Source organism: Nannobrachium achirus (assembly GCF_963921795.1).
Source record: "Nannobrachium achirus genome assembly, chromosome: 11".
Lineage (NCBI taxonomy): Eukaryota > Metazoa > Chordata > Actinopteri > Myctophiformes > Myctophidae > Nannobrachium > Nannobrachium achirus.
The window spans coordinates 20,109,388-20,133,809 of NC_137820.1; the positions used below are offsets into that span (position 1 = coordinate 20,109,388).

The 24,422-nt window shown below is 41.1% G+C and overlaps 1 protein-coding gene across 1 annotated transcript in view; it reads right to left on the reverse strand.

The window, feature by feature from the left end:
• Window positions 1–3,347: 3,347 nt before the first annotated feature.
• The window catches only part of slco3a1a (solute carrier organic anion transporter family member 3A1a), a 53,985-nt gene continuing 32,910 nt past the window's right edge, over window positions 3,348–24,422 (reverse strand). The window contains exons 3-10 of the mRNA XM_080736124.1: window positions 13,558–13,656; window positions 12,707–12,979; window positions 11,241–11,405; window positions 9,279–9,480; window positions 8,022–8,190; window positions 6,408–6,580; window positions 5,734–5,798; window positions 3,348–5,257 (exon numbers count right to left, since the gene is read on the reverse strand). Coding sequence (XP_080592250.1) covers window positions 4,899–5,257; window positions 5,734–5,798; window positions 6,408–6,580; window positions 8,022–8,190; window positions 9,279–9,480; window positions 11,241–11,405; window positions 12,707–12,979; window positions 13,558–13,656 — 1,505 coding nt within the window. The 3' untranslated portion in view covers window positions 3,348–4,898. The remainder of the gene's footprint in view (window positions 5,258–5,733; window positions 5,799–6,407; window positions 6,581–8,021; window positions 8,191–9,278; window positions 9,481–11,240; window positions 11,406–12,706; window positions 12,980–13,557; window positions 13,657–24,422) is intronic.

Below are 24,422 nucleotides of genomic sequence, written 5' to 3' on the forward strand. Positions count from 1 at the left end.
AAAATCATTAAGTATTAATTTGTTTAACAAATTCCCATTTAACAACAATGAATAATGTGTTAGCAGCCTCTCTTGTATTTTAGAATATTTACATAATAAATATGTGTCATATTGTTTTAGAATAATAAATAAATAAACGCTCGCACACCGAGGGCTCCAATGCGACAGATGCTTTATTGTAATGTTTTGAGCACAAAGCTCTTCCTCAGACAGATATTGTTTTTTGCACAATGAATATGCTTTTTTGTGTTTAACTTTCTTTTGTTTACACAAGCCTGAGATATAAGCCTTAGTCTTTTACATTTAACATGAGGTTAGATGGGAACATTTGTCACAGTCCAAGGCAGGGGCGTCACAAGGGGTAGGAAAGTGGGACTGAGTTACTGGGGCCCAAGGTGGAGGGGCCCTAATAACGTTATCTATTGAAAAATAGCAGATATACAAGCTCACAGCACGGCACCGAGTGCCGCGCTGCGAGCTTGTAGATCTGCTATTTTTGAAAAGTTGGGAAAATGTGTGAAAATCTTTGAATATATGTATTTTTTAAGCGAACATTTCTAACAAATTTTGCTTCTGGGGGTCCCTGGAACTAAATATTTTGAAACTAAATATTTTGCGGGGTCCGTGGCCTAATACATATCATCTTGGGGGTCCTTGACATAGGTTTCTTGCACACATTTTCACAATTTTTCAAAAATAGCAGATATACAAGCTCGCAGCGCGGCACTCGGTGCCGCGCTGTGAGCTTGTATATCTGCTATTTTTCAATAGTTAACATTCATGGGGGGCCCGCAGTGAATCCTTGTACCCAGGGCCCAGAATTTGGTGTGACGCCCCTGGTCCAAGGCACAACTTTGATCCATTTCAAATGTTGTGTACAGACAAAGTGGAACCATGGGTCTGTAGAGAAATGAGTGCATACAATGCTGCATATCACCAGGTCAGTGGTTGTGTTGAAGAATTCAGGTTCAATCAAGATACTGAGATAGATGTCAGAGACACAGAGAGTATTCTAAGATAGAAGTTTATTGCATGAGAAGTATTAAAGAAGAAGTACATGAAACAGATAAGTCGTTCTCTGCTATATCAGAGTTCAGACCATGGTTATACACATAAATAAGAAGAACCTTATGTCTTAGTCGCAAGCTGTTCTCATAACAATAAATGTACACTACACTACCAGATACTGTACTGGTACATATAGTACACATATTAAAAGACAGTTAAGGCACTCACATACTGTAACAATAAATAAAGAAGTTGCTCCACAGCTTGTATGCGTACTGTAGGTAAGGCAAATCAGAGGGGAAGTAAAGGTGCACAAGATTTATATACATGCTCCCTTGTATAAAAATAGCCCATGCATTGTGTTTTTCTCAATACATGGCCTATTTACATTGTTTGTGAAAGTAGAAGAAACAGTGAGTCAAACTAGTAACTAAAATAGGTTACATAAAATACTGCCTATACAATTACTATTACAGTATCAAAACCTATTTTTTTTTTCTCTCTACATATAGTTCTTTGGACAGTAACTTTGAATAATTTCTCAAATAATTCTTGAGGTGTGACTTTCCTAACTCACTATAAAATTACACCAATATGAATTCAGTTTCATACTGTACATATTTTGTCCGGTAAATAAATGCATGCTTCTGCTTTCTTGATCAACTGCTATAAAAGCAACCTTGGCCCTTACCTCTGGGTGATTTCACAAAGGGAGCATTTCATGCATTAAGGGGGCTACCTGGAGGGGCAAATGCGCTTGGTGGCCGATATGCCCTCGCTGGTAATGGTAAAATCTAGAGAGTGACCTTTCAAAATGATGTTTCAAGGCGAATTTAGGAGTCTGGTTAAAATATAATTCATTACTTTTTATCACTGCTCTGATTTAACTGGTTGCTTCCAACATGGCTTGAATTGAATGCATTTCAGTTGAACTAAAAACGACTGCCAAAAACCATTGCCCTTTAAAAGGAGACAATATTTTGCAGCTTGGCTTTTAAAATGTGTACATGTATACCTGTAGATATTGATTTATTGATTGAAGACTTGTATTAGAGGTTTGCATAGCTTTGTGAGTGTTGAACCCGTCTGCAGTATGGTGAACACAATACATTATTGCTGACATGTGGGGATGAGCTACATGTAGGCTCTTCCCGAAACTGTTTATTTTGTCCTCCCTCCGACAGCATATTTAACCGTTTCCTGTTTATCCCTGGATGTACAGGGAAACATATCAATTAGAATCCTAATCTGCTTTACAAACAGAAGTGATGCAGTTGTCTGCTCAGTGTTTCAGAAGACAACAAAACATCAGAGAGAGCTTCAGAATCTATGGAACAAACAATGGAACATTGAAAATGCTAATTAGTGTGTTGTCTCCTGCTGTAGAAAACAATAACCAGACAGACTTTGAATATATGAATGAATAATATTTTGATCTAACCACATGTTAATTTGGTTAAATCTGTCGTCATTTCCCCCCCGTCCAAATGTTATAATTATTTTCCAAAAAATGTCAAAACGTTTCAAGCCAAGCTCTCGTCAAGTATAACATTGGGCCTGTTTACTTTAAACTAGTACATGTCCTTTTCGCATAGATCGTATAAAATTGTTTACATTACTTTCCACTACATATGTAGTAATCAGACATGAGGCTGTTAACTATGCTGCTGTGCAAACCAAAGAATGATAAATCAATGGTGCTTACCCCATTACGTTCTCTGGCCAATCTGTCACAACTTATTATATTAGCAGTGGATGAGGAAAGGAGGGAAATCCTGGGGGCAATTGGGGGAAATGAGCAATGAAAGCAAATGAAAATTGCTATCTATAAGCTTTTAGCTCTCTGATCCTCAACAGTTTAATGAGAACCTTTGAGGCGGCACGATTAAAGCCTACTATACAGGGAGTTTGAGAACAAAACCCCATGTAATTCCATGAGATATTGCATTGCCTGCAAAGGGCCACTTCCATTAGAATATTCTAATAGCAGAGCAGGGTATTTCTACAAACAATTCATAATTTCAACATTATGTGATATTATGGTCTCTGAAAATTCACTTAAATAACAATTCCAAAAGACAGTTCATTTTCTGAAAAATAATTTATTTCCAGAGTAAAATAAATGATATGTTGCCATACAAAAAGTGTAAGAAAAGGGACAATGTCAAAACTGTAACTGTAGAGAGACCAGTAAAATAATTCATTATGCCAAGAAGCATTAAAGAGCTCATATCCAGTAATAAGTTCATAGTATGTTGACATAGTTTATCTTTACTGCCATTGCAAACACATTGCCTCCTGTACCTTTTTGTAGCTTCCATTCCAAGGTTTTACAGGCATAGCTTAAAGCAACAAATTATTTCTTGTAATAATAGAACATACTAATTGCACTGCTATGAATTGTCCCAAATCATCTTTGACATATTATCAGAAAACATTTTCATATCATTATATTATACTGTATTTTTATATTGTCCTCTCAAATACAATCTAATTAACATTCTGAAGCTAACAAAACAAAATATATTACTCCAAACCTGTTTTACTTGAATGTCAAAACACTCAACAACTCAACATTCTTGCGTTTTCCACTAGGTGCAAAAGTCAAAAGAATATAAATAACAATCTTATTTGGACAATCCCTCATTAAGACATATTAGGTTGAATCAACTCTGCAGGTGAAAAAACAAACATGGAAATGCAAGAAAACTGCTGTGATAAAAAAAAAATCAACCTGAAGTCTGACAACAAGTCTAACGATAAAGACTGTATAGTATTAGATATGAATTGCACAAGTTCTTTTGCACCTATAAAAGACAGACTTGTGTAGTCTAAGCAGTATCAAAAACAGTGTCTATGATCCAGCGAGAGAAAAACAAAAACAAATCAAACAGTGCACAATGACCTAAAACACCATCTCATCTACTATTATTAGATTTGATTTTCTGACAATAAAAGCATCTAATAGGCCCATTAAAGCTATAATCCGTAAGTTTTATGTCAGTTGTCTCCCTCTCCCGATGAAGAGAGGCAATTGCAATGATGTCCGACCTACAATAAAGATGACGGCGCGTCTGGCGTCGATTCCAGTGCGCCGTCTGCAACAACTTTATTTGTCAACCAGGAGGTGTACTACCTGACACCAGGGTCGAAATGTCTCAATGGACGAGTAGGGAGACCACCTCCAACACTGCAGATGTGATAGTTGTATTAACATTACCATACATTTTGATTAAAAGAGCGTTTTATGCCTTAAAATAAGTCCCGGATTGTAGCTTTAATAACATTACTCCTCTTTGTAACAGCTCCAAAACAATAGCTTTCCGTTTCACTGGCATAAAATGGATTAAAGAATGACCTTTGGAGTTTGTAAACACTTGGCAACCTTTATGTATGAACAAATGAAAAACCACCTAATTTATTACGGTCTCGTCTCTGAAAAGACAAGAGAATGCACAGTGCTCTACAGTAAGTGAAAGGAGCCTGCCATTCTTCACCAATATGTAACTGGAATCATGACAGCCCTAGAAAGAATATGGCAACTATAGTTGTAGCAATGTATCAACCCTCTAATAATCAACAAGGACTTGAATTAGGACTGAGCCAGACAGATTTATCTCATTTTTCTACCACCAAATCACCACAGGAATTCACTGGCACTGGACAACATCTGGCTGATAAGTTAACAATTAAAGTGGACCCTTTCTAAAGTTACCAAGGATGTGAAGCAGAGAGCAGCAACAGTCTCCCAAGACCTGAATGCGCCTTTAAATAGATTTACCTTTATCAAAAAACATTGTTTTTATCCTTTCAAAATAAAGAATAATTTCAGAAGATATTCCTCCAAGAGAATTTGGATATTGTACTTTGTCCTTCTCTTGTCATATACACTATAAAACGGACTCCATATTCTCACAAAGCTCATGGTCCTCTAAGTTATATATAAACTTTGTCCTGTCCGCTAGTTTGGGACCATCCATGTCCGTGAGTGAGGGGTAGAATTCAGTTGGCGTCATGTGGCCCTCATGGGTTTTGATGTATTTTCTATAGTTCCTGCGTAAGCAATACCAGGTGGTGGTGTAAAGGAGGAAGGCGACGCCCTTCAAAATAATGGCAAGGCTCACATACAGATGTCTGTAAGCAACGTTGTCGTACAGCAAGCAAGCACCCCTATCGCCACACTCCGAACTCCAGAAAAGGCATGTAGAGTCGATCCCGGCACCGAAGATCAGGGGAGGGGGAATGAACCCTGCAAAATGGAAAGTCTGATCAGTGTGATTGACTGAACATATCAACGCTTTAAAAGGTAAGATAGTTATTTTACAGTTTTTGTTTATGTCCCCTGCATAGAAAAGGACAAAGGTTAATACAAATATAAATGATTGTATCGGTTCCAGGTCAGTATCATCAGTAGGCAACCAATTTTCAAATTTTTTAAAACGATTGCGTGATATACTGTAATTTTGTCAGATTGGCTATTTGCTAGCAAAAACTGAAAATGGAATCAAACTCGGGTCCATGCAGCTCCAAGGAGCATAATATGATCTGTGCACTACTAACAGGCTGAGCCACCAGGTACCCCAATATTCACACCATTCTTGACAAGAACATATTATGGAAGACCAGTTAGACACACACATACAAATGTGTAGGCATCTAAAAACAATCTTATAATGACATCATAAATGTTTGTTTAAATGTAAAAAATTAAATAAGTGGTCTTACCAAGGAGTCTGAGCAAGAGAAACAGCACTCCAAGAGCATAGGACTTTAGCTCAGGGCTCACAGTCCTTTAAGGGAGGAGAGAGAGATCTTAATGAGACTTCCATGTGAACGCACACCTATTATACGTGCAAAACAATACCCAATACGCAAAGGAACGCAAATATGCACACAAAATAGGGGTGGGCGATATGGAAAAATACAATATCACGATATTTTCACAAGCTATATCACGATTCTTTTTCACGTTGGTTTTTATGGTTATTTTTCAAGTTACTTGACAAAAACTGGACTCTCTGGGTTCCTTTTGGGAGGTCTAAATTGAACTTTACAAGTATGTAACTCTGACAGTATACAAATGAAACCAAATGGAGCCTTACGGGTCCATTTGGTTTCATTTGTATACTGTCAGAGTTAAGTGGAGACCTTGACATTTTGAGAACTGATGATTTTGACCAAAATGCAGGTTTAAATTGAATTCTGCAATGAATCTCTGTATTAACGATTAAACAGGATTTCTTACAAGGCTCCCTCAATTGTATCACGATATATACGATACCTCTGAAAAGGCATATCGTGGAGACATTGTATCGTCTCAACGATAATTATCACCATATCGCCCACCCCTAACACAAACCCATGCCGGGTGTTGAAGTCGTGAGAAGTGTTGGTATTACCTGATTAGTATGATGACAGAGGGAGTCTGGGCCATGGCGCCGATCATGCTGCAGGCACAGATCACACACAGGAAGATAAGGAATGCCTCCTGGCAGCCAGGGCTGGGGCATTTCCCCGGGACCGCGTTGCCAGGCTCGCCGTCGCTCAGTATACACGAGCACCCCGTCAGGTTCTGAGAAGAGAGACGACGTCGACACAAAGCAACAATAAGTGACACAGTCAAACCCCCAGTGTTCATTTAATTTAACCCATTTAAAACAGGTACATTGTGTATCATTATTTTATGCGAGCTTGTAGATCTGCTATTTTTTTTAAATCCTGAAAATTAGAATTTTGACCCGATTCTATAAGTGTCTTTTGAATCCTTCTAAGGTTTTTTGGAAAAACCTATGTTTCTATGTCAGTAATCTGGCTAGCCATCGTTAAAGAAAAGGTCCTTTTCACTTAACATGGAGCTCAGTTAGTCTATTCTTGAGAGACTACTATGTCAGTGGTTCTCAAACGTCTTCATTTGAAGGACCCCCAAACTGATAGTATTTGGCCACGAACCCACATCTCAAAATATCTAGTTCCAGGGACCACCCAGAAGCAACATTTTAGTTACAAACGTTCGCTTTAAAAATACATATATTCAAAGATTTGCACACATTTTCACAACTTTAAAAAAAATAGCAGATCTACAAGCTCGCAGCGCGCACTCGGTGCCGTGCTGTGAGCTTGTATATCTGCTATTTTTCACTGGTTAAAGCATTCAATAATTCTAGGCCTAAATGGGTTAAATATTTCTACATGTACACATGTACATGTGTAAAGGTCCATCTCAGAGTTAAAGTAACGCAGAGGACTTTGTGAGTTAAATGTGAAAGTACGTCACGGTCCCTTTGCTCCCCATACAAGCATTTGGGCAAATATTTTGAGGGAACGCAGCAATTATTAAGAGCACTGTGGCAACGAATGGTGCATTATTATATCTGTGAAAAGGTTACTGGTCTGACTGCAGGAGGGAGGCGGAGGTAACAGTAATGATTTACACTACAGAGCTGGGCTCAGTGCACAGCTCCCCGCATGTGATTTGAATATAGAGAGGATTAATGCACAGTCAGCATCTGGTCTCAAGGAACCACAGCAACGCTTGGCTACCCCAGAACAAGATAACTGACAGCAAAACTGACTAACACAGTACCTCTAGTGCGTTTTAACGTTGAATTAAGCAGGTGTTGTGGATGGGATATATTACACATTTACACACTTTATTACTTATTGCTGCTAGGTTTTTACCCGTATTATACCTTTCTTTAATTCAATCTTTTTGTTTTCATTATGTTGGTCTGGTGGAGCATGCCATAGCAACATTTCACTGGAAACAATGGCATGGCCGAGTGACAAATAAATCTTATTGAGCCTTGAATAAATCAGTATAAAGCCAGCACTGCATCACTGGGAGTCATTAACCATCCAGCCTCCTGGGGTCTTAAGTAACACTTGACCGTCACGGCACAACAAATGGATAACCGTATCCAGGAGACGTCATTTCCAACCTGCCGTGTGTGGGGTAAACTACCGCCTGTGACTATTTCAGGACATTTGAAGGAGAGCGTGCCAGGGGTAATGACCTGAGAGATGTTTGATGTCCCCCTTGGGTACACCGTGGTGGTGCAGCCGGCGAAGCAGGCAGACAGGTAGGTGACACCGTTGGAACCACACACAGGACTGATGGAGGATGTGAAGCAATTACAATGACTGATGCACTGAGCTGCTGGTTTCTGGCCCACCTGCAGTGTACTGGACAAAGGCAGAGTAATTGAGATGTTTGTCATGCACATCCTGCCAGCAGTGAGTAAATAAGAGTGAATATGCCGTTAACAGAGCTCATGAAGTGGGCTTAAACCCGTGATTTCACCACCCAACCGTGTCGAGCATGTTCACTGGGATAGGAATGGTGAGATTCTGCTCTGCGTCTACTGAAGATTTGTTTTAATGATCTCAACTAGCTTTGAGACATATTTACAACAATGACAGTATAAACATTAAAATGACAGTACTTTTGTAACATCAAACTGAATACAGTCACTGTTACTGAAGCAATTCATACATTCATCGTGGGATCTTCAGCTCGGGTCTCTTTTACTTAATGCTTGTCAATGCTTAACAGTTGGCTTTTCTCAAGACTCAATTGTGACTCTGCAGCTGCACATGTCACCCGACAGCAGTCAGTCCAGCTTTTTAGACATGAAAGTAAAATAGTGCTAGCAACAAATTGTGTGCAGTTGAAGGCAGCAGTCATCTATACTTCAAGCTCATCAGTACCAACCATAGCTATCTGTGTAGACATGCAGGGACAAGCTCGCCCTGATCATTAAGCCTAAATCAGGGGTCTTCAACAGGGGGTCCGGGACCCCTAGGGGGTCCTCATATTTACTACAGGGGGTCCTCCAAATCTTTGTGTGATAGAAAGAAAAAATAAAATATTTTTAGCCAGATTCTTAACCACATTCTGAGAACTTTAGCCAAAAATAGCAGATCTACAAGCTCACACGCCTTGCGATGCGAGCTTATAGATCGTCTATTTTCGGCAAAGAGGTTTGGTGTGGAGGGGAGAAGTTTTGACAGTTGGTTGTGGTGGTTAAATATCTGAAAACACAAATTTACATGAATCCAAAATACACTAATGATTGTGCTGTCAAACAATGAAACGATGGAACCTATGACAAGGTTGTGGGGGTCCCTACTTCATCTCTCTCTCAACTAAGGGGTCCTTGGCCTGAGAACGTTGAAGACCCCTGGCCTAAATAGAACCAATACTCAATGATCATCTCTAGAGCCTGTGGCCAGCTTCAAATGTCACTGTGGTTAGTGCAGCGTGTTCTTACTCATTCTTGCCATATGTGACGGTCACCCCGGCGACAGGGCCTGTATCACAGCCCAGGAAGAGGAAAGAGACGTAGCAGGCAGTGGAGATGAGGTTGACGAGCATTGCCATGCGGATGGCTCCCAGGGCGGACAGGTTCAACTTCTTCACCAGAAGACCTCCCATGAAGATCCCCAGACACGCACATGGAATGGCCGTCATACCTGCAGAGAGCGGGCCAAGGCACTGTTTATCAGACAAGAACAGAGATGGGTGAAGGTGGCCGAGCAGCGAGCACATTGCACGACCCTGTGTGAGTGTGTTCTATACCACTGGTTCTCGGCGAACACTAAAGCCCCTATCATAGTCCAAGGTGAAGAGCTATCCACCGCAAATTTTAGGTGGAAAGCTTTCCATCTCAAGTCAGAAAATAAGTGGAGGCCATCATAGTCAGTCACGGTGAAGTTCTATTCACCCTGACTGACTGGTCCAGGTCGACCAATCAGTGAACGGGGTGAAGAGCCCATCCATGAGCCCTTCTGTCTGAAAGTAAAACAAAAGTAAAAGTAAAACAGAGAGATGTGTCGGGACTCGCGGTGGATAGCCCTTCACTGCGGTACCGACTCTGATAGGGGCTTAAGGGTCCAAATGGCTCCTTACGGGTTTCTAACTGGGAGAGTATATTTGGGGTTGTTAGGTAGAGGTTCCAGTACCAGTATACAGTGGTTTAGTTCATGATTTAGCACCCCAACCTACGCTGTAATATGTAGTATTAAAGGCCAACTTTGTTTTTTTACAACAAGGGTTCATATTTTAGATAGTCATAAGAGAAAAGAAAAGATGAGTGTTAAAATGTTTTCATTTACTTCTATCATTTTAGTGATTTTAACGATTTATATTTGCATGGCATGCATGCAAGTGTCTAAATATGTATTTTTAGACACAATAAGCCCATTCCCAAGATGCACCGCAATCTTTCATGGGCAGATGTGACTTATGGGGGCTGGTGTAAATAGTAACAAAGACATTGTCAGCTTATTGTGTCTAAAAATACATATTTAGCCACTTGCACGCATGCCCCCAACCACTGAAATCAAAATACTAAAATGGCTAAAACGATAGAAAGCAGTAAATGAAAACATTTGAACACTCATCTTTTCTTTTCTCTAATTACAATCTAAAATATGAACCCTTTTGTAAAAAAACTAAAGTTGTCCTTTAACAACCCATTGCCAGCCTAATTTAAATATGAATGTGCGCTTATAACGCCAGGAAATAGCTATATTTAATCATCATAATCACATCAATTTACCAAGCCACGTTGATATACCATACCACAAAATGACCACTAGAGCGAGCCATAGACCATAGACTGTGGAAGCCCCCATGTTAACCCATGTTAAAACCAAGGTTCACAACATTCAAGGATGGGACGATGACGTCGATCCCCATTGACATGAATGGGAGACCCGCGGGCCGCCATCTGAGCTCAATACTGTTCAATTCGTGCTTGATCGTCTAAAACCACCATCGGTATGGGCACCGGAACGTATACAGATGCCACACAGAACGTTTCCGAATCAAAATCCGACCTAGTGAAGCTGCGTGAGGGTCGGATGGTTTGCATTGAGCCTAGCGGCTAGCAGAGGCCTACGTAAACAGGAAGCTATGGCTTAAAGGTGACGTCATAATCGTATCCTTTTTTTTCACGGTTTACGTCTTTATACTAGCCGAAGGTAAGCTAACCGTTCCGCTCCGTCTATTAACCCAAATTAAAAGCTTAAACAATGCTTTTATATAAAAGTCGATTAAAGTCGCTTGGCAGGGAACTCCATAGTGAGATAGTCGATCTAAAAGTCGACCGGCCCTGACTGAGTTAATCTAACGCTGGGAGTGTACAAATGGACCTTTTTTACACTCTCTGAGTTACAGACCTGTAAGTGCTGGACCCCTGGTAATTCCCTGGCCCTGCGTTCATACTCACCTAAGAGCTGATTTGCAGAGCTGGTGGTGAGGTTGAACTGTTGCTCCAGGTATTTCCCCAGAAACGCGGCGAAGCCAGCCACCACACCGATCTCCATGCAGGCAGCCAGGATGATGCAAGTGAAGACTGGGTTGGAGAGCAGGTGCTTGGTAACTTTGGGGATCACTGGAAGAAGGGTCAAAGTTGGGGGGGGGACCATGTTATTTACATACAGCAAAATCCTCAGTATTAACAAAACTTTGGGAATGGATTTTCCTGTGTAGGTGATTAGGGAGATAACATTTAAAGCTTTTCTTCTTCCTGTTGTTCTGTTGTGGTTGGTACAAGCAAGCACCTAATAAATTCCAAAAATGTTTACCGAAGGACTGAATGAGAGGAAAGTGTATAATTGAATATAGAATATACTCTCTTTCTTTCTTTCTTTCTTTTTTTCTTTCTTTCTCTCTTTCTTTCTTTCATCCATGGAACAACAGCTGATTAAACTTCTACTACTGTTTATCTGAGGATTTAGCCTGGAGCCAGCCTGTTCGCTCCGTTCCACGTTTTGTATTGTCTCTACGCAGATAATACAAAACGTGGAACGGAGCGAACAGGCTGGCTCCAGGCTACTGAGGATTACTCCATTTTTCACAAACTCAATTTTAAAATACAGAGTACAGTGTGCATTTTTATTTTATAAACGAGATAACATTTTAAATATATACATCAGAAAATAATAAACTGGTGGTATTTCAAATAATAACAGTTCACTGTCATAAAAGACAGCATTATATTAGTTTAGACAAATTATTGTGTATCATTATTTTATGCTTTAAATATTGAAAAATAGCAGATATACAAGCTCACAGCGCGGCACCGAGTGCCGCGCTGCGAGCTTGTATATCTGCTATTTTTGAAAAATTGTGGAAATTAGAATTTTGACCCGATTCTATAAGTGTCTTTTGAATCCTTCTAAGGTTTTATGAAAAACCTATGTTTCTGTGTCAGCAATCTGGCTAGCCATTGTCAAAGAAAAGGTCCTTTTCACTTAAATGGAGCTCAGTTAGTCTGTTCTTGAGAGACTACTATGTCAGTGGTTCTCAAACCTTTTCATGTGAAGGACCCCCAAAATGACATGTATTTGGCCACAGACCTCCATCTCAAAATATTTCGTTCCAGGGACCCCCCAGAAGCAAAATTTGAGTTACAAACGTTCGCTTTAAAAATACATATATTCAAAGATTTGCACACATTTTCACAACTTTTTCAAAAATACAAAACTACAAGCTCGCAGCGCAGCACTCAGTGCCGCGCTGTGAGCTTGTATATCTTCTATTTTTCACTGGTTAAAGCATTCAATAATTCTAGGCCTAAATGGATTAAAATAATAACAGTTCACTGTCATAAAAGATAGCATTATAATAGTTAAGGAATCCTTGAAAAAAAAAAGTAGAAAACAAAAAAAAGAATCCTGCCCTCTCTCTCACCTCTGAGCTGCTGACAGCAGGTGGGGCTGTTGGCCGGCTCATGGCTGCGCGCCACCCCGTTGCTGGGCTTGGGCGTCTCGCTGTCTGGACTCAGGGCTGGAGGAAGCATAGCCTGCTCGCTCTCTGGCCCGCCCTCCCCCTCCCGTGATGGCAGGGACTTTGGGAAGCCAAACATGAGGATCGCCGAGAAGAAGAGTAAGGCACCGCACAGGAGAAAACCTAGCCACCAGGCCCCGATCCACCGGGGGTCGTCAGGGGTGATGTCCAGCTTACCTGTGGGGAGGCACAGCGTAACTAGGGCTGTCACCGTTATGACATTTTACATGACGATTAATTGTCACTCAAATGATTGCGATTAACAATTTAATTGTGTTTTTGTCGTTGACAATTACATTTCCGTTTGGCTTGTAGGCTTTGAAGTTGCACATGGGAGATATGACACACAACCTAAACATACAAAGAAATTACTGACATATTTGACGACTTTATACTTAAAAAAGAACATTGATAGTGGAAATAGCCGATCTACAAGCTCACAACGCGTCGCGATGCGACGCGTTGTGAGCTTGTAGATCTGCTATTTCCACTATTTTTGAAAATATTAAAAATGTTCAACATGTAAACGACGAAAAAGAATTGCGATTATGTTGTGACAGCCCTAGCACAGTGTAACCAAAAGATGTCACAATGCCAAACAAAACATACAGAACACACACACACACACACACACACACACACACACACACACACACACACACACACACACACACACACACACACACACACACACACACACACACACACACACACACACGAGTCAGTGATGGGAGGCAATGTACACAGTGACTCACTGGTGTCAATGAAGATAGCGTCCACGTAGAACTTGGTGCAGAGGGATCCCAGGATGAAGCCACAAGCCGGCCCAAACACCAGAGTAGAGAAGAGAATTCCTGTGGAAGAGAAACAAATAGACTGATTCAGTACTTCAGTCAAAATACCCAAATAACTTAAAACTGTTCAGGTTAACATATGGCTGATGAATAGCATTGCAATTTCAACACAACGCAACAAACTTTGTATAAGGAGTAAGCAAATAGATGCCCATGTTTCTACTGCAATGCCTTACTCAGCCACTGGGGGGCACCTTTTGTTCATGGCTGTCTGCGTGTGATTTCTTTTAAAGAACAATAAGGCAAACAGAGCAACATTACAACTTTTATCATCATGAGGCATGACAGCAAGCATGCAATTCAAAGAACAGACAAGGAATCTTCACAAACAAGTAGGTTGGTGCCAGTTACGAGCATGTGGCTCACCCATCTTCTATCATACATCAGATCAGTAACACCATTAGAAGCCCATTGTATAAATAGATTCACTAAGTGAAAGCTGACAACACAACCAGTTGCCTTGTCTGTATCTTCTCTCTGTATCTTGCAGTGGCTAGCTGGAGCAGAAATGTAGCACACTCCCAAATCCTAATTAGAGTGCTGCCAGAGGGTGACAGTCTGGTACAGACGCTGGACAGACACACAGATAATGAAGACACAAAGCTTTATTTGGGGAAACAAAATGCTCTCCCTGGCTAAATATACAATCTCTGCTATTATCGGCTAAGCACTGAGTTTAACATTGGACTATTCCTGGCACATAGCGACAACTCATAATTTCCAGTAAGGAGGGGTGAACCATATTTTGGTCATCGTCATCATATTATTATAGGATAATTACGTAAACATACATTATCGGTATCTGACAGATGTACCGGGTATATGAAATTCTAATTCCAATGCATTGACAACAAATATTCCATTTGCAATCACTGTTCAACTACAGCCATGCTAGGAGGAAACAAGATACACTTAATACCATCTGCAGCCAGCATCACATCTACAGCTAGGCCTGTCACAATTATTACATAATCGTCTAATCGTGATTATTTGACATTATCGCAATTATTTTGTCATAATCGTCATAATCGTGAATGTTGAAAAATGTCAGAAATAGTGGAAATAGCAGATCTACAAGCATCGCGACGGGTTGTGAGCTTGTAGATCGGCTATTTCAACTATCAATGTTATTTTTTAAGTAGTAAGTTGTCAAATATGTCAGTAATTTCTTCGTGTATTTAGGTTGTGTGCAACTTCAAAGCCTAAAAGCCAAACAGAAATGTAATTGTCAATGACAAAAACACAATTAAATCGTTAATCGCCAATTATTTGAGTGACAATTAATCGTCATAATAAAATGTCATAATCGTGACAGCCCTATCTACAGCATTACTGGTGAATGGTAAACCCTACTGGCTGCACTATTGCTATCAATATCAGTCATTACTCATTATGCCAATGGAAATAATCTGTAGAAATGTTAATTACATAATTTCCTGTCCCTGTGTAGGTAGACTAGGGAATTGGAAAATGTGATTTCTTTCAAATCACCAATCAAATTGTGAGTTTTGGGAAACATTTAATTGCCGTTCTTTTTGAGCGGTGCAAACCGCTCCTATGGCTGTGCGTGTGTCCGTAGCCTTTTTCCTCAGCGTTTTGCCATAGTAAAATGTGTGTGCGTAGCATCATGTTTGTCTAGTGATGTCATATGTTGTATGTCTGTAGCCTTTTTCCTCAGCGTTTTGCCATAGCAAAATGTGTGTGTTTAGCATAGCCTGTACATCCTAGACTTAAATCCTAGTCTGAAGATGTTACGCAAGCACGATCACCGCTCACTTCACATTGGGTGTGATTTTTTATAACACAAGAAGGTGTGACCTTGAGATGGTGTGTCCTTCCCCTCTGCATTGCCGATTCACTGTAGCGATTCACAGATTCTGAAAGCAACATCACTCTGGCCTGTTCCGTGTTCTGCAGATGGGGTAGAGAGGCTAACTCAGAGTGCAGCACAGCAGCCATGCTGAGGCCTGACAGCCACCCACACTACTAGCCCTGCTAGCCGACTGCATGCTGGCCTGAACATCACTGCTTACAACGAGGGGCCTCTGGTAGGCTTGACAGATGTTTATTCAAATGCTCGGAGCAGCCAATTAAAGAGAGCACATGGAAAAAGTGACTAACATTCAGCGTTCACTAGAAGAGCGGCGGTTCAGCTGAAAGCTATTCTATGCTATCTGAGTTATGGTGCAGAGAAGCATGCGTGGTCCACTTCCCAGGCTGATCACACTTATCATTTGGAAAAGTGTTCACTGGAAGTTATAGCCTCAATTACACAATAGCTTATTATACCTCCCAGGCCAGAAATTATGAAATGTTTCATTAAGAGAGAGCACATTATCTGATTAGTTGCTACTTACCCCAACATGGCTTATGCCTGCACCATTCACACAACATGCAGAGTCAGCAAAAGGCTTTCATGGTGGGAATATATTGTTTACCTCTGCCTACAGCTAGTAAGTCCACAAGCATCATACACCCAGTTAAGTCATGAGTGTTAATTTAACACTGAGAGTGTACAAATATAACCAGATGGACTCCATTCTTGACACTGACACTATGGAATTCACCCTGCAGATGTTGACAGCCACCACAACAAACCTTACCGGTTTATTGGCAAATACAGCTTGCCTGAAGCACTGTTGTATTCCATTTGTATTACAGCTTCTTTAACTCTTGCCGTTGCTGGTTGAAAGGGTTTTGTAACATCAGAGAGGCACTAAGGCACTTACAGGGCCACCACTGATTTAGGGGTACAGCCATTTTCCGCTTTGATGTAAAAGACAGGGTTAATTAGCTTTACGCAGCCCAAAACAAACAAATAATCAAACAAACAAAGCACAAAACGAAGCAAAAAAAATAGCCACACTCTAGCTACTAGACTAGAGTGTGGCTATTTTGAGTTTAGTTTTGTTGTATGGGCTAGCTATAGAGTCTAGCAAGCCCATCCAGACACACTCACAAACAGCCCTCCCCCCACCCCCTTCACATATACACACAGTGAGGTGTGGTGCGAGGGCACAAGTGCAATTGGTATACCGATAAACCTGTGCAGCATCACAGGGTTTTCAAATGGTTGCAGTTTCCATTTGACTAACTAAACTCGCCTGTGGTGCATCAAATTAGGGCTGTGTGGTCTCGGTTTACAATGTGTTTCCTTAGAAACCATGAGTGTTGTCTCCCCCTAGCAACAACACCGCAATTGGTTTCACCACAGGAAACCTTGGATAGGAAACTCAGTTAGTGAAATCAACCTCCAACAGATGACAGTTACTGCTCAGTCCACACTGATAAGATGTTTCCACCAAGCTCTCTCTCTGCCCTCGACTACTTGTAGAAACGCTGTCTCCTTGGTGATAGCACTGTACAAGCCTGCAAGCTTTGCATGTGGAATAAATCTCCAATCTGTGAGAGAGTGTGATTTTTATTTGTCAGTATCCACTGCAGGCTACTGGGCAAGAAATGGAGTGGTGTTTGCGTATCGTCTAATCTTCAGGGATGAACATTTATTATAAATTAGTTCATAATTGGCTGAAAAGAATCATATTTATTCAAAAGAGATAACAGAGCTATTCAAAAGTAACGCGGCGTGCTCCTGTGCAAGGATTAGCATCATTAAGTTCAAAGTATTTCATAGGATCTATTTTAGTAAAGCTAGAGTGTCCAAATTTACCAAACCTCTCTGATATCTATGACAGATATCTCAAGACAGATCCAGTGCGGTCTCCAACACAGAAATGCACGCTACGGCGTAGCCGAAAAAAGCTGCATGTTAAATGCTCAAACCGTTCAGAAGATATGTGCTAGTTAAGTTAGCATCTTTACACCGCAAAACAGGAATGTATGGGCATTTTGCTAAATCTTACATTGGAGCGAATGGAGATCTAGTTTTTCGATCATGCCTACATCCTGTTTCCGGTTGGAGACCGGGTTCGATTTCTTTACAGCAGATGCACATTGTTGCGATCTTTTGATAAATGCAATAAAATAACGGTCAACGAATTCTCTTTCTATGGAATAATTGCTCACCCCTTTCAAACACGTGGCTGGGTCTGCATTTATAAGCAATGTGTACTAGGGTACATTATAAGTGTATGTACCGTAAGAGTGTAAAAGTACAGAGATGTCTTGGTGTACAGGTCGGGTACTGGACTAACAAACACAAACAAAACTGATTCTGCCAATGTACGTCATTACAAAACCCTACCACGGCATTACAAAAGGTCTGCTTTGTGTTGATTTTATTATTTGAATTAGGAAGAAGATCCCAGCTGGCTCAGTAAAATCAATAGGAAGTTGACATTTTATAATCCAACAAAAGCTGTGTCGGGTATCATAATGATATTATAAAGGATCCACTTTGATTGTGCTTTCTTCGAATACAATTTGATTACAACAATGTAATGTGGCACCCCAGGAGAGGTCACAGCATAAACACATTCAATAATCATAATAATAATAACAACAATAATGATCCAAATGTCCCCTCTTCTCTTTCCTCTGGGGTTACTTTAGTCTGCCGTCTCCCTGATGTAGTCAACTGAAGAATAAATGGCAAAAAAAAGATTTTATACTTTGCTGATGCTACCCTGAAACAACGTTTCTCCACTCAAACACAAACACGCAGCTCATTTCCAATTTCGCGATTTGGTCTCAGTCGTTAGGCCATCTTAAAATAGGCGCATGTGACTGTTTCCCAAGACCCTTCCATATCTGCGAGTCGCACAGGTAAAACAAAATTACAGGGCAAGGTGATGAATGGGATGCAGTCATGAAGGAGAAGTGATTTGGTATGCTTCCTTTTCCGGTGGCTCCACCGACAAGCATGGTTAGCTTTATTACAGCCTTCTATTTCCCATCCATCTGAGATATGCAACATGAGCCAAAGTTATTTTTTGCTCTCTTAATCTAATTTCAGCTGAATCTGATACGACTGTGATGGAATATGGATTTGCTCTTTGCTCCTTGATATAAAGGATGACATTTGTATATATACAGTATATATATAATTCATGCTTTTATGGACACTAATGAGCTAAATATAACACAGGAATCTACTCTTTGATCTCTGTGAGGGACAAAATATCGGCATTCACACACAGTGATTTGTAATGCACCCACATCCCAAACCACCTCTAAAATCCCCTCTCCCTTCCAGCAGTCCCATTATAGACTAAGTACAAAACAAACCAATTTGTTGCCGTTGTATTTCACCCAAACCCTTTTAGCATCCTGTGAATTATGCCCTCTGTGGAGCATGTCAGATATAATTCAATAACAGTGTTTTTGTCTCTTGACTAATTTATTTAGTGTGCAGCGGAACAGGCCCTGCTAGCTGCTGTCCATAAGCCATGTGATTCCCAGATATTAATTAACCCACAGGTTCATCCTCTGACCTATGCCGCTGTTTCTCAACCAGTGGTGCATGGACCATTGAACTAGTGTAGTAGTGTGGTGAAAAAAGTTGAAATTAAATAATGACTATCAGGGCTTGATATACTGTACTTCGACAGTATAGGTTGTTTTGGAGGGGTGCGGTGGGGTGGTCCTTGAGCATTGATTGAAATATGCAAGTGGTCCAGAGCTAAAGGTTGAGAACCACTGATAGGGCTGTCACGATATGACATTTTATATGACGATTAATTGTCACTCAAATAATTGCGATTAACGATTTAATTGTGTTTTTGTCGTTGATATTTACATTTCTGTTCGGCTTTAGGCTTTGAAGTTGCACATGGTAGATAATATATGACACATAACCTAAATATACAAAGAAATTACTGACATATTTGACAACTTTCTACTTAAAAAATAACATTGATAGTGGAAATAGCCGATCTACAAGCTCACAACGTGTCGCGATGCGACGCGTTGTGAGCTTGTAGATCTGCTATTTCCACTATTTCTGAAAATGTTTGTAAATGTATGAACATTTTTCAACATTCACGATATGACAAAATATTTGCGATTATGTCAAATATTTGCGATTATGTCAAATATTTGCGATTAGACGATTATGTAATAATTGTGACCACTGGCCAATGTATTCATTTTTCAGTGTGACTGGGGAAAAAAATATAATAATGAAAATAAACTTGAACTGAATTGAATATAACCTCCTGGATACAAAATTGCCAAATACGCATACAGCCCTTAAAAGAAGTTGCAGGGACATTCTTATTCACCCTTGGTACAACGCAACGATGAGAGGGATAAACTTTGTGCAGGCTCAGCATCTGTAGCAAAAGTGGGTCTACTTCAAGATTTTGAAGAAGTAGGGTTTAGCAGTTATAAAAGGAGGCTGTTCAACAGTGCACCCTTAATCTTAACACAAGGATAGCATTTTCACTCCGGCAGTGTTCACTCTGGAGCCGGGGACCACTTAAAGACAGCTCCATTTTATGGTGACTCTGATAATGGCCCCAGCAAAGCACAATGTAAAGATTAAACCATAATACACTCCATAAAACGTGTGACTGCCGGGCCACTCTGTTCTTAAGATCTCTCCTGAGAAGCTTCTGGAGCCCAGTGAAACCCCATGACCAAACAGCCACACAGATACAAGTGACCACACAGCCTTAATGGACATTTTAAGAGCTCATGGTTGCAAAATTGAGTTTCTTCAGATGAGCATTTGAGTCAATTAATTACCATCATGAGCCGACGTAGTAGGCTAGCCTATGCAGTGAAATGCTTGAGGCAACTACTCTACTGTACATGTTGAGATGTGGGTGGGCGCACCACCAGCCTCAGGTCATTTCCTGGTCTCACTGTGCAAAGGGAATTCCTTGTTCCCCTTCATTAATCCTGTTCAAGTTCGCTCCGTAATCCTCAATGCTAAACAAGAGCATGGGGATTGGAGACACTGAGCAATGTGGGAGACCAAACAGCAGCTCGTGCCACTTTCAGAAGGGGGACAGTTTCAGACTCGACTGTGTGGCTCATCCATGAGCTGTGGCCAATAACACGTTTTTAGCCCTGCTAGCGGCTTACTATGGAAGGATGGTTAAGTTTACAGACGACACCACAGTGATAGGCTTGATCACAAACGATGATGAAATGGCTTACAGGAGAGAAGTGGAGAATATGGCACATTGGTGCCAGGAGAACAACCTGGCTCTCAATGTTGACAAAAAAGTAGTTAATCTTTGACTACAGGAGACCTCCCAGAGATCACTCTCCCATCCAGATCGGGGGAGCTGCAGTGGAGAGGGTCAGAGAGTTCAAATTCCTAGAGGTGCACATCACTGAAGATCTCACCTGGGCAGTGCAGACAGAGCTAGTGGCTAAGGAAGCACAACAACGCCTCAACTTTCTCAGAAAACCGAAGAAAGCTGGCATGGGTCCCAAATCCTAAGAGTGTTCTACAGAGGCACCACAGAGAGCATCCTGACTGGCTGCTTCACTGCCTGGTATGGCAGCTGCACCGACCTCAACCCGAAGGCAATGCAGAGGGTTGTGCGGACAGCCGAACACATCAGCGGAAATTATCTCCCCCCATCCAAGCCCTGTATCACAACCGCTGTGTCAGCAAAGCTACTGGGAATCAAGAAGGGTCCAGTCCATCCCATCCATAGATGCTTGAGATGTTGCTGCATGGAAAACGGCTACGCAGTCTCAAAGCTATACTGCAAAAAAACTGCTTCTTTCCACATAAAATCAGGTACATGAACGAACTGTCAAGAACGAGAGCGAACTAGGGCAAAAGGAAATGCTAGCCTCGCACCACACATTACATTATGTATTCATATGAATACATATTATTGCATTAATGTCAAATATCATATGTGTTCATATGAATACATTTGATTGCATTCATGCAACCAGAAACTACTGGTTAGATTGCCATGGCATTTTCTGTGCACCGTCATGCTCCCCAGAGGATGACCCCTACCGATATTGGTGACCCCATGACCATTCCGCTAGCACAGTGGTTCCTAAACCTTTTCAGCTGAGAGCCAAAAGATACTTTTGGTGTTACCCAGACCTCAAACATGCAAAAATACATTATGAATTAAACACTTAAGCGCTATTTAATAGTGAAAATAGCCGATACAATATATCTACACTGATTAGATATATTGTATGGCAAAACCTGTCATGAGAATACAATGAATTATACATCACAGACTTGTTGGGTGCAACCTCATCCCCTTTCGACGTACAAGGCCAGGTGAAGTTCCAGTGTTTAGATGAATCAAATGTGAAATGTGACTACGTGAACAATGAATATGTCACCTGTGATAACAACAATAATGGTTTGTCATCCCTCTTCAGAACAAGGGAAAGAAGATCCATAGAGAACACCATTATGGGAAACACATCTCTTCAGGGGAAGAAACAATCTGTCCCGTCGGGCGACATACTGCCCCGCAGGTGTGAAATTGTCAACAGAGATAGAACCTTCCAGGATATTAACAATGTCCCACATATTACACTGTCGGTTCCCAAAAGGATCACAGCAGCTCTTCCAGCAGGTTAATTCCAGCTCACACTGAGCACTGTGGCCAGAATGATATCTTGAACATTTTGCAGTCCTGCAGTGTTATGGCAAAATGACAAGTTATGTTTGTGACTCTCAAGCCAAGACAAGACAAGGATTGGATTTGAACCCAGGCCCTTTACAAGGATACAAGGAGCATAGGTATGTGGCTCAGCCATGCAGACACCCCTACTTACTTTTAATTAGATTCACCTTTTTAGTTCTAACTATCCCTTACCCGTTCAAAGATATGAGCTCCGAAATGATGTACAGTGTGTGGGTTATGGGATGTGCACTGTGCACACAGTATATGAGGGATGGAAAGTAACTTTAACTGGTGCTTGCATGCTAATATGTAGGAGCATCAATGTAAGAAATACCCCCCCCCCCCCCCCCCCGCCCGCCCGCCCGCCTGCACACACACATTCCCCCCCCCCCCCCCCCCCCCGTGTGTGTGTGTGTGTGTGTGTGTGTGTGTGTGGGTTTGTGTGTGATTGTGCATGGCCTGAACAACAGCGCCCCTCCCTTAACATGTGTGGTCACAAAAGGTACTGTAGGCTAAATAGATATAGATACACCATAAAAATGCTAATATACAGCATACGATTTGTGAAAGTGACAAACGGGCTTCACAGTTATGTCAGGTGTGTTCATATGCTGATGGTGATGCGATTTCAGATCAATTGCTCCAGCCACTGAGGAGAAACGCTGTGACAGACAGACAGACACTCACTCACTCACTCACTCAGACATTCGCAAAATTATAGTATAGATTAGCACCAACTGTACCGATTTCTCTACTGTGCGTCACCTTCGGAAACCATCAAATGTGCTGCAGATAAATTTAACATTACTGCCCTCAAACTAAACGCTGTCATGTTCAGACTTCTTCTTTTAGGATTGAGGCATGACATCATTATCACCAATGCTGAACTAATTTGTGCACATGAACACTCAGGATTTTAAAGTGAATGGACCTGCATTTGAGCACATGCAGCCACCGTTACCTTGGATGCAAAACTGTGAAATGATGGCAGAAATGTAAATCAAATTTGTGGCGACGGAGATGTGGCATTCCCCAACTATAAACACCCAGAGGCTGACTAGAACAAGCTGTGGGCTATGAATCCAAAGAGCTTTCAAACAAAGCCTCCCCTTCCGCTTCTAATATAATCCATGCCCCAACAACCTCTCTGTCCCTCACCGGTCAGTCTAAATCACACAGACTAAAGACTTTGACACCACATAAAGTCTGAAGAGAAGTATCCAAAGAAAAAAAAAGTCCTAAAAAGGCAAGAAAGAGCGAGATGTCAAACTCAGTACGGGCTGCTCCACATACGCCCCAAGGAGCAACGCTGACAACCAGTATCACTCACACTGACAGTTACGTAAAGAATTAGACATAACCTTGATGCAGGGAAAGCTTAAGGTCAAGAGTCCATCATAAAACAGAGTAGCATAGCACTCAATGGCTTTGTTCAGACAGCAGAATAATAACTTTTGTTTTTCTCACATCTGAATGTTCACTCACATCTGAGTGATCATATCAGATTTGTGTATTCAGACACCAGCAACCTACTGTATCTGCATCGGTTGCTGTGGTAACGATGCAACGACAAATGCATGAGTAATGATTAACTTATACTTTGTTTCTTACTGTCTGTGTGTGTGTGTGTGTGTGTGTGTGTGTGTGTGTGTGTGTGTGTGTGTGTGTGTGTGTGTGTGTGTGTGTGTGTGTGTGTGTGTGTGCGCGCGCGCGTGTGCGTGCACACGTGCATGAAACCTACTATTACTTTCATTGCTGTAGCCTTAAATGTTTGGCTTTAGAAACAGTGACATGTAAAAACTGCATGATGCATGCAGCACCTGTGTTGCTTCGAGCTGGATCTAATCCAACATCTATTTAAAAATACAAGACCATTCAAATGAATCTCGTCTCTTCTTGACCTGGTTGATCTACCTTCTTTTAGCCTCTTATAGCAGGTCAACATATCTTCCTATCTGTCTGCTTAAACAGAGATTCTCAAAGTCAGCACAATTAATGTTTGAGTGTTCGAGCACAGTCAATAAACCTCAGCATCTGCCTGATGTTACATAATTCACAAGATGCTGCCGTTTGCACAGGTTTTATCCGAAAATTGATTTCTATTTTTGATGATCTTAGCGGCTGTACACTCAATAATTCCTGAGCTGGTCATTCATTAGCAAGATGATTTTAGAGCATGAGATGACATAACACATGGTCATCAAAAATGATAATCCATGGTAGACAGACATGTATATAATA